Below are 12,106 nucleotides of genomic sequence, written 5' to 3' on the forward strand. Positions count from 1 at the left end.
CACTATGGAAACCAGGAGATCCGACCTATATGCATTAGTCCAAGTGAGATCTTATCAAGCCCTTGTAAAGAGACAAAATGATATCCATATATTTGCATGTCAAAGTTCATTTCAGCATTGCAATTATCTTTTTGAGTAGTATTTGCAATCTCTGCTACATGGCTCTCCGAACTTCCCCTTACTATCTACTAACACTCCAAGATCCCTAGCCTGATCAGCTTCTTCTAGCATAATCCCACTAATATAATATAACATTGGATATCTAATCACAAAGTGCATGACTTTACATTTACTGACATCCATTTTTCCATGCCCACAATCCCTGCCTTTTCAAATCATTCTGCATGTACTCATATCAGTCACGTTCCTGATTACCCTACCTATCTTTGCATCATCAGCAAATAGCTCATATTGCCTGTCAAATTCTTCCCCGTGTCATTAATGTATAGACTGAATAACAGTGAACCAATGACAGATCCTTGTGGTATTATACCACAGTTACCTTAAATTTTGCACTCACATTCCCTGTATACCACTTTTTGATATTTATCAGTCAGTCATCTTCTTATTCACACTAATATTTTATAATCCAAACTCGTGTTCTCTAATTATGAATAAACAAAACTTAAATTAGAAAACAAAGTGAAATTTTTAAAATTCAGACATATGCAATTAATTTATAAAATAATTTTAAAAAATGATTTTGACATTGCATTTTCAGGCTGATACAGTATTTATGTACACTAAATGATTACAACCATTTTCCATACCATCGATAGCTTTAAAAAACATAAAACTGTTATAATAAATAAGTCTCTCTTAATCTGTAACTTATGTCCTTATATACTAACAAACTATAATTATATATCATTATACATTTAGTATATCTAATATGAGAGGTGTTTCCAAAAAAGTAAGATAACACATTTTTTCCCCTCAGGAATGTTTAATATAATAGGAAGTTGAAATTATATACCAAGTAAGTGAACATACACCAACACCACTTCTCCACAAAATCTCCAAATTTATTAAAAAACTTGTCCCAAAGATAGACCAGTTTATTAATACCAGTACCAAAGAAGTCCATGCCACATCCAGTAACCAACAGTGCACTACTTGATACACTTCCTCATCTGTAGTGAATTGCCTTCTGGAAAGGTGTTTCTTGAGGGGGCCGAACAAATGGCAGTCTGAAGGTGTTAAGTCTGGGATGTGTGGGGGGGGGGAGTGGAAGGGCAGAGTTTCCCAAAGATTATAATGCACCAACTCACAAGTGGTATGTGTAGTGTGTGTGTGTGGAGTAGCATTGTTATACACCAAAATCACATCAGGAGTACTGGTTGTTTGCATCAAATGTTGGCTTTCAATCTGTCTAATGTTGCACAGTAAAGTTCTGCATGATTGTCCTCCCTTTGGAAAGAAGTCCATCACATGAACACCTTGGCAATCCCAGGATACTGTGGCTATGATGACTTTTCAGACAATGGGAACAGTTCTGAATTTTTTTCGTGTGCACAAGAAATTGTGGATGTTTCCAGGTGATGGAATCTTGTTCACTCTCTAGGGTAAAGTGATGAACCCACATTCCTCTCCTGTGACTAGGTGAGTGAGAAAATCCTTGCCTTTGTTGCTATACAGCAACAAAGGCAAGGATTTCTCCACAGACATATCCCCATGTGTGTTGCCTTGTGCTCCTCCAATTATTGTCAGGACACCCACACAGGAGCACACCTTTCATAAGCCAAGGGCATTGTGAACAATTTTGTAAATAGTGAACTTACTCAATTTCACTCAACTTCCCTTGACGGTCTTCAAGAACAATGCCCTTAATGCATAAAATGTTGTCTTCCAGAGCTTGCTTGATGAAGGCCTGCCTGCCCAACATAGATCTTTAATGTCACCATGGCCCGTTTTAAATTCAGTGCACCAAAAATGCACCTGCTTCTTTGACATCAATTGTGTTTCTACTTCATGATAATTGTCACTTGATGAAGTCCCTTTTGCTTGCAAAAAATGAATAACTTCAAAGACACCTGTTTTGGACCACACTTGTACAGTAGCTGCCATATTGTAACTGAAATTAGCTGTGAGGCAGCAGTAGCACTACTCTGCAATGGAGGCCTTTTTTGAATGATATTAACAGGTCCATCTGCATATTGTATTTTATCTCATTCCCTTTCACCATTATTAAGAAAAAAAAATGTGTTACCTTACTTTTTGGAAACTCCTCATATTTCTATTTAAAATTAGAGCTATCTTTCATGCTGTAAAAGAAACTATAATTTCTTGCTTTCAATACGATATGCTACTAATCGACCAACCTTTTCCAGCAAAGGTTGGTCGATTGGTAGAGACTCTGCTACTAATAGCTCACAAAAAAAGTTAAGCAAGTTAGCGTGGTTAGTATAATAGTTAGAAGGGCAATCATTCGATGCTGTTGGCAGACTCTCCCTCGATGAGTCTTTGGACTTCCTGGAGGTGTCCCATAATAATAATATCACCTGTTCTGAGACACAGTTATGAACAAGTTCATCCAGTTAAGTGTTCTAATGAATGTGAAGAATTATCATTTCCTGATATTTACCCTAACAGGAATACACATCAAGAAAATTACACAGAAAGTTTATATTATTTCACACTAAAGAGAACACTTAACTGGATTATCACACCTAATAATGGAGATAATTGATGTTTTATGCTTCTTATCCATGTTACATAAACTCTGTCATATGCTCAACATCCATATTTGAACACGAAAAATCACTGCCAGTAGGAAATTTAATAATTTAACTGACAGCTAGTATAAGGGTTCACATTTATGTTTGAAATTTCTATATGTAATAATCACAGAACTTTAACTTTTATGAACATTTCTAACTTTTCATAAGCATCCTCTTTAGTTATTCATATTATCTAAAATTTTTGTGAGAGAAACGGCTTTGATATCACATGATTTTCATAAATGAAGTAAATCTGTTAAATTACACGAACCTGTTCCTTTGATAAACAGATATATCTTGTAATTCGCTTGCCAAAAAATCCATCTTTCCACAAATCAGCATCTGTATCCTGATCAAATGTTTTATCAACCTAAAGGAAAGAGGAAAAAATATATATAAATAATAAGCAAACTATTCCCTGAGGAACAATACTATGCAAACATGATTTGTCGAAAACTGTACCATTTTAAACAACAGTGACAGATTGTTTTAATTACTTTGAATGATATTTAAATTGTATACACTTAATAACTAATATTTAAGGAATTGACAGCGTATACTAGAAATATAGATTAAATAAACTTTAATATATACTTTCCGATATTTCAGCGAACGTCACATTGCCATCTTCTTGGCAACTTACTAAAAGACACGTGCACACAAGTACTAATAACAGCAAATGAGACTGAAACTAGGAAGCTAGCGTTTCCTAAAGTCCTGATGGTGCCCCCTGGCGGGCTATATTGGTAGTTCTTGGCCTTTGGGCTGAAGTTCTTCTGATAAAAGTTTCCCAAATTTGGGGCAGTTTCATGCATCCAAATTTGTTGAGGTTTGGCATGTTCCTAAGGGCCGAGGCTGATTCCATGAATAGTCTTTCATACTTGAACTTGCTGCAGTGTATTACTGTGGCTTTCTTCCATCTTATTCTGTGGCGAGTATCCAGAGCGTGGTCTGCAAGCCCAGAGTGGCTGTACTGGTAAAATCGGATGTAATCCTTGTGTTCTGAGATTCTGATATTTGCTGTCCTGCCTGTTTGGCCAAAGTAGGACAGTTTACAGCTGCAAGGGACCTGGTATACACCAGGTAGGTCTAGGGGAAGTGGTTGGTCTTTGGTGGAGCGGATAAGGGATGCCAGTTTTCTATGTGGTCTGTAACAAGTGGTCAAGTCATGTTTTTTTAGGATTTTATTGATTTTTTCCAAGGTGCCTCTGATGTAGGGAATCGTGGTAGATTTAGAGTAATCTTTTTGTAAAGGGGAGGGGGTGGTGGGTTGTGGATAACTGGGTTAAGTATTTTTTGGAGGGGGTAGCCGTTGGCTGAGAAAGTGTCACGGATGTGATTTAGTTCAGTGGTTAGGGCTTGATCATTAGAACAGATTATTTTTGCCCTGTTGAATAATGTTTTAATAACTCCATATTGTTGTGAGGAGGGGTGGTGGGATTGTTGGTGAATGTATCTGCCTGTATGGGTGGGTTTTCTATAAACTGAGAAAACCAAGGTTCCATCAGGTTGGCGGGTGACTAGTGTGTCTAGGAAGGGGAGGTTATTGTTTTCCTCTTTTTCCAGGGTGAATTTGATTCTAGGGTGTTGGTTGTTCAAGCATGTTAGGAAGGAGAGGAGTGAATCCGGGCCATGTGGCCAAATAGCGAAAACATCATCAACGTAGTGAAGCCATATGGTAGATTTTTGTGGGGCTGAGTTTAAGGCTTTCTCTTAGGCAGCTAAAAAAGAATTTGAACGAATACGAAGCCGACATATCAACAAGTTTGATAAATTAACAAAGAACTCGGCGCCCAAACTACAAACCAAAACTGTTGTTAACCTATCGTCAGCTACCTTAAAGCCAGAAGCACTCCACGCTCTGTCACGTGGTCACAATTTCGCCATTGCTCCTAGGAAATTACCGGCCGAGGAATTAATGATTCAAATTGAATGCGGGATTCGCCAACTGCCTAACCACATCGCCAACGATATCAGATTGGATGTAGCCTGTGTTCTCAACAAAACAAAACCTCCAAAATCCAACATATCCAGTAGTGAATACAAGGCACTACAAGAATTGAAAAGAAACAAAAAAATAGTGATCACCAAAGCGGATAAGGGAAACGCCACTGTGGTACTTAATCTTAAAGATTACACAGGTAAGCTCAAGGCTTTATTATTAGATCGTTCCACTTACCTCCCCATTGATTACAATCCCACCAACTCACAAATTAGAAAACTCCATAGGCTCCTTAAGAAGGTCACTTCTTGGCCTGTGGAGATTACCAACAGACTAAAGCCCTATAACTCTAGACCCCCCCGCATATATGGGCTCCCAAAAATACACAAAGAAAATGTGCCATTACGTCCCATAGTGGATGGCATTGATTCCCCCACTTACAAACTAGCCAAGCATTTAGCCAAAGCGCTCTCACACTATACTGGCAATACACCATCACACATAAAAAAAACTCAGCCCACTTCAAAGCCAGTATAGAAAACCTTACACTCCAACATAATGACATAATGGTCAGTTTTGATGTCTCCTCCCTATTCACGAATGTCCCCCTCAAAGAAACCTTAGAGCTAATCCAAGCTAAATTTCCTCCCGATATCTCAGCCCTATTTCAGTTTACAATGAACTCAGGCTATTTCGTTTGGCAGGAAAAATTCTACAAACAGATAGAGGGGACAGCCATGGGTTCACCACTTTCCCCACCCTTGGCCAACTTCTTCATGGAGATGTTTGAAGAGAAAGCCTTAAACTCAGCCCCACAAAAACCTACCATATGGCTTCGCTACGTTGATGATGTTTTCGCTATTTGGCCACATGGCCCAGATTCACTCCTCTCCTTCCTAACACACTTGAACAACCAACACCCTAGAATCAAATTCACCCTGGAAAAAGAGGAAAACAATAACCTCCCCTTCCTAGACACACTAGTCACCCGCCAACCAGATGGAACCTTGGTTTTCTCAGTTTATAGAAAACCCACCCATACAGGCAGATACATTCACCAACAATCCCACCCCCCCCTCACAACAATATGGAGTTATTAAAACATTATTCAACAGGGCAAAAATAATCTGTTCTAATGATCAAGCCCTAACCACTGAACTAAATCACATCCGTGACACTTTCTCAGCCAACGGCTACCCCCTCCAAAAAATCCAAAAAATACTTAACCCAGTTATCCACAACCCACCACCCCCTCCCCTTTACAAAAAGATTACTCTAAATCTATCACGATTCCCTACATCAGAGGCACCTCGGAAAAAATCAATAAAATCCTAAAAAAACATGACTTGACCACTTGTTACAGACCACATAGAAAACTGGCATCCCTTATCCGCTCCACCAAAGACCAACCACTTCACCTAGACCTACCTGGTGTATACCAGGTCCCTTGCAGCTGTAAACTGTCCTACTTTGGCCAAACAGGCAGGACAACAAATATCAGAATCTCAGAACACAAGGATTACATCCGATTTTACCAGTACAGCCACTCTGGGCTTGCAGACCACGCTCTGGATACTCGCCACAGAATAAGATGGAAGAAAGCCACAGTAATACACTGCAGCAAGTTCAAGTATGAAAGACTATTCATGGAATCAGCCTCGGCACTTAGGAACATGCCAAACCTCAACAAATTTGGATGCATGAAACTGCCCCAAATTTGGGAAACTTTTATCAGAAGAACTTCAGCCCAAAGGCCAAGAACTACCAATATAGCCCGCCAGGGGGCACCATCAGGACTTTAGGAAACGCTAGCTTCCTAGCTTCAGTCTCATTTGCTGTTATTATTACTTGTGTGCACGTGTCTTTTAGTAAGTTCCCAAGAAGATGGCAATGTGACGTTCGGCGAAATATCGGAAAGTATATATTAAAGTTTATTTAATCTATATTTCTAGTATACGCTGTCAATTCCTTAAATATTAGTTATCATGTTTAACCAGCGTATAAGCCTCTCAACAAGAATAATGTATACACTTAAGGAGAGTGAAAGAGAGCCTCTATTAGCTAGCATGCAATAATAGCAATAGTTTTCTTGGTTTTCCACAAAGCAATTTTTTCTGATTGCATGCAAAAATAAATGTTATGCAGATGTATACTTAATGTTTTTTTTTTGTATTCAGCTCATTTTTATTTATGTGCTTATTTTGGCTGAAATTATTTAAGATGATTTTTATCTTAATTATTAAAATGAAAAATTATTTTCTTAATTTCAAGTGGCTAGAACAGACAATTTTTTACCAAAGCTTAGATTTACTTAAATGAAGCTGTACGAAACAACAGGAATTTATTACTTATTACATTAAGTAAAAATACCATTTGAAATAGAACTAGTGCCTTCTTCAGAGTATAACTCTGAAGAAACATCAAAAAAACTATACACACGTAGACCACAAAGTTGATTTTTACATGTATTATAAAAAAACTTTTATAATACATGTGGGTAAATTCATTGCATGCATTAGCTATCAGGAGTTAGAATTAGAAGGTGATTATTGGAGAAGCTAAAATCTCTAATATTAACAGATTTAATAAGAGATTTCCATATGTCACTTAATATCAGTCCTTGGCTTTTATTCAGCAATCCACACAAATGGATGACCATAACTGATATAAAGCATGGCTGAAAAGTTCAAAGCAGTTACATGGTTGGTATTATAACTATGACTGGCCAGATCTCTCTTTTCTTTTATGGTCAACATCTGCAATGTGATCTTTCTTACTGCATATCCATGACTTGTCTGTCCTATGTAAGCTAAGCCACCCGAGCATAGAATTCTATATACTCCTGGGTATTTGAAGAAAAGTGTGCTATCTTTGGGAGACTATGAACAGCTTGAATTGGTTTAAAAGTAATTAGAATTGTGTTCTTTAAAAAGATGCTATTTTAATTGACAGATTTCCAACATATGGTACTGGGACAGTCTTTGTATTGGGTATCCTGGTTATTGGGAGCAGTATGGTTCGAAAAGAAAATCCTATCAACTGTTTTCTTAGAAATGGAGTGTAAAAATAGAATTATGGTGCTACTTTAGCAAACTAGATTTTTAAATACCTTCAAGATGGTATTTACCAGTATGGTTTAGGATCAAAGCAACTAAGGGTATAAATCTCATCATGATAATTGCAGCAAATGGTTTTACACGAAGAAAAAAAACTCTTCTACCTCTGTATGAGAACAGCTATCACTTGCTTTCATTTGAAAAAACCTTAAAAATATTCTCTGCAACCTAAATACAATTCGAATTAAAGAACTGATGATGTAAAATATATAGCCTCTCCAACGATGTGACACATTTTCACGAATGGGGTCATGGCAAATATTACCACCAAATAAAGAGGCATATCTTTCCCAGTTGGAGAAAATGCCAACTAGATCCATATATAGATGACTTTCATCAAATGGTGAAACACCACTGCCTTGCTTACTGACCCTTTTCAAGTTTTCAAAATTCAAGTCATCAGAATTCAAGGAGAACTGGCATACCAGTCCGGAACTCAGGGGTTTGGTCACCGTAGATTAGGAGGAGAGGGGGAAAGAACTCCCTTTCGAGTCACCGAAATTCAAGTCATCAGAATTCAAGGAGAACCGGCCTACCAGTCCGGAACTCCAGGGGTTCGGCGCCAGACCCTTTTCAAGTTTTCGAAATTCGAGTCATCAGAATTCAAGGAGAACCGGCATACCAGTCCAGAACTCGGGAGGGAGGGGGGTTTAGGCGCCGGGGAGGAATTCCCTTTCGAGTCATCAGAATTCAAGGAGAACTGGCCTATCAGTCCAGAACATGGGGTGGGTGCCGTAGGTATGTAAGTTTTCTTCACTTAAACTCTGATATTCTAGGTCTAGCTACTCACTGATGAGACCTCAAAAAAGGTTGAAACCAGTCTGGGTAGTGACCTCTCCTCATAATGTAAAACAGTACTACATCTCTTAAGAGCTGTGTGTTTTGCATTATGAGAAAATATCAAGAACAGTGAGGGATCTTGCTCCACCTTTGCAACGAGTTGCCGTGGTGTGGCACTACCAAGTGGTCACTTACACTTGGATACGCTGACAGTTCGTCGGCAAAGAAACGTTACAGATCGTAGTTTCGCTTACTGGCTGAAAAACAATAAGGGATTTTTATCCCCTTAACTTAAAATATTTTTATTTAATTCAGGTAATTCATGTAAGTTATGAAAACAAACTATGAAACAAATGCATAGTACAGTATAAATTTATAAAAATTACAAATCATACGCAAACTTCATCACATAAATGCATAAATGTTTTGGGCAAAATAAAATAAAGTGCAAATTTTAATCGTCATCACAGTCTTCAAAATTAACATTTTGTAGATATTCTTTATTTATGACATTATCACTTGAAATATCTTGGAAATCATTAGTATAATTCTCACTGAATACTTCAGCTGGTTTAGTTATGATGTCAGTAATAAGACCTTGCTTACCACTATGCTGCAATTAATAATCCATTGAGGGATTATGCATAAAATAACTTCCTAACTTTCTTGCCAAGTCCAATCCTTTTGCTAATTTCTTTAAACTGAATTCTTTAAACGGATTCATCACAATCAGAATCTTCGGTAGAACTTCCACGCCATTTGGTTCGACATCAACTACTAATTGTACCAGTTCCTTCTCATTTAAATCTGTTTTCTATTAATTCACTAATTTTGTTTTCAACCATATCGCAAAAGCCCTCTAAGTGGCCATTACTATAAAAATAAATTTTTATAAAAAAAAGCACTACATATTGTATGTAACTCACCAGAAATTAGTGCTCAGCTTGAGATTAAAAGTTATGATTTTTAATGCACTTTCCTGGCAAAAAACAAAGACAAATTTCGACAATAAACACTTTATATGGTAAACAATTGACATACATGCATGCTAAAGGGTATTTTCCCTAATATAAATTCACTTCTTATCACTACATTCGCGATAGGTAGATGCAAATTTAACGAAGATAAAATTTGATTTTCAAGTCGCACGGTGAAAAATATATAAAAAGATAAAGGATTACTACAATTTGTAGACTGTTATCGAAACAGCGTTGTATAAGTATTATACGAGGGTTACTTGTACTTGGATCAGAGCTCAGACTTATTATAACTGCCATTAAAAGATCCTATGGCAATGGGCAGATCACATTGCGAGATGAGGTCATATTGTAACATTCAAAATGGGAAAGTTAATATCCGAATGGTATCTCAGAGATGGAAAGAGTTATAGGAAGACTAAAGAGATGGTAGGAGGATAGATTATGGAAAACTTTGAGGGAGGCCATCGTTCAGCAGTGGGCAGAAAATGCCCGATGATTAAAAATCTTTTTCTCCCTTCCCTAATAAAATTTACAATTAAACCAGTCAATAGCGTCATGTATTAAAGCATTTAATCAAGTCCATCGAGGATCTAATACAGAAATCAAAATGAAAGCAGCCTTTGATAATGTTTTAGTGAAAATGCTTTACCATTAGAAATTCAGGATGGTAGGGCCACACACACTGCTGTGTCCTGTTCTTGGTTCAGGGTTTCCAGAAATGTTTAAAACCCACTGGTCCTAATACTGGATATTTAATGTTACATTCTAGTTTAAGGGAAAAGCCATATCGGTTCTGGTTTCATACACAGACACACAGCATATTCATCCCACATAAGAGGTCCAGAACCTATAGCACATCAGTACCATGTGTGTGTTTGGGTATCTAATGGATGAAAATCATTCTTCATGAGACAGACTACAGATTCTAGATGGGTCACTTAGCCAACCAGGCCAGCAGACTGTCTTTTGTTTTTTTACCTATTCAGTTCAGAAACAGTCTGTCCCCAGCAGTGATGCTGTATTTGATATGATGACAGCCACTGTGTAACGAACTGTGTATCAACTTTTTAATACACATTTGGATTTGAATGTTCAGGTTGGCTAAATAGTGTACAGACACAGCAAAGCATAGTAAATTAATAAGCTACTGTTTGAACATTACTCAGAGAATGTCATGTGATATATGCAAATTATCAGCAAAGAAAAATTATATTAAGTTTCAAGTGTCACAGTATTTTGATTTTTTTTTTTTTTTGTACATCTTTTTTAATATTAGTACACAATTTTACACAATTAATGATAGACAATTTCACAAAAACTGCATGATGAAAAAATAGTCAGATTCACTTTCATAATCAACATCACAATACACATGCAACACCTGATTGCACCATAGAAGACTACTGTTCATAAGCAATTAAAATTAACATCTTATCTTCCAGGTGGTGACATTGCAGAAATGAATGAACCAATAGATCATACGGGAATTGTGGTGAATGAAGTGGAGGTGAGTAGTCTATTGCAAAACCTCAATGTCAATACATCTGTGGGATTGGATGGTATACCAGCTCGTGTTGTACATAAAGTGGCTAAAGAATTGTCAGTACCCTTGATCATTTTGTTTAATTTGAGTCTCTGGTCTGGGTTAGTCCCGAGGAGGTGGAAAGAGGGGAAAATAGTTCCACTACATAAAGGAGGTTCCAAGAATGATGTTGTAAATTATTGACTGATTAGCATATCAGGCATCGTTGTCAAGGTCTTGGAGAAATTAGTCAAGAGAAGAATACAGGACTGGATAGATGAAAATGGGAGACTGTATGGGGGACAACATGGTTTTGTGAAGGGTAGATCATGCCTCAGTAACTTGCTCACGTTTTATAACACAGTGACGGCTGAACTGGATAAGAGTAATGGGTTTACAGTGATTCTACTGGACCTTGCCAAGGCCTTTGACAGGATACCACGTTACTCTAATCAGTAAACTGGAGCAGATGGGGATGGATATAGGGTTGGTGAGATGGATAGGAGGGTGTTTGATGGAGAGATACCAGAGAGTGGTTTATTTAGGAGTGGAGTCCAAAAGACGGACTGTGACTAGTGGTGTGCCACAGAGTTCTGTTCTGGACCACTAATTTTCAATTTGTTCATTAACGATATAGGAAATGATCTGAGAGGAAGTGTTCACTTGTTTGCTTATGATGCAAAGTTGGGTAGAGCAACTGTGAGTGCACAGGATGTCAAAATTTTGCAGGATGATTTGGATAGTTCAAAGGACTGGACTAGGGAAATGGATGTCAATTTAATGTGGCAAAGTGTAAGGTTATGCATTTTAGAGTGAAAAGATTAGCAGCAGTATATCACATTAGTGGAACTGTACTCCAGGAGATTGATGAGGCCAGGGATTTGGGAGTGTTGGTGGATAGGGAGTTGAAGTTTAGGGGGCATATTGCAAAAGTGGCCAAAACAGCTAATCGAATCACTTGGTTGCTGAAAAATATTTTAACAAGCAGAGACAAACAAGTTATTGTTCCTCTATATCGAGCCTTGATAAGACCCCATCTAGACTAC

The 12,106-nt window shown here is 37.6% G+C and overlaps 1 protein-coding gene across 2 annotated transcripts in view; it reads right to left on the reverse strand.

The window, feature by feature from the left end:
* The window catches only part of Mvb12 (multivesicular body subunit 12-like Mvb12), a 171,363-nt gene that overhangs the window by 113,509 nt on the left and 45,748 nt on the right, over positions 1-12,106 (reverse strand). For both annotated transcript variants that reach the window (XM_090395241.1, XM_090395250.1), the window contains one exon: positions 2,992-3,090. In XM_090395241.1, coding sequence (XP_090251367.1) covers positions 2,992-3,090 — 99 coding nt within the window. The remainder of the gene's footprint in view (positions 1-2,991; positions 3,091-12,106) is intronic.

Source organism: Typopeltis vanoorti, chromosome 1 (assembly GCF_054136105.1).
Source record: "Typopeltis vanoorti isolate ZY-2024b chromosome 1, IOZ_Tvanoo_1.0, whole genome shotgun sequence".
Taxonomy (NCBI): domain Eukaryota; kingdom Metazoa; phylum Arthropoda; class Arachnida; order Uropygi; family Thelyphonidae; genus Typopeltis; species Typopeltis vanoorti.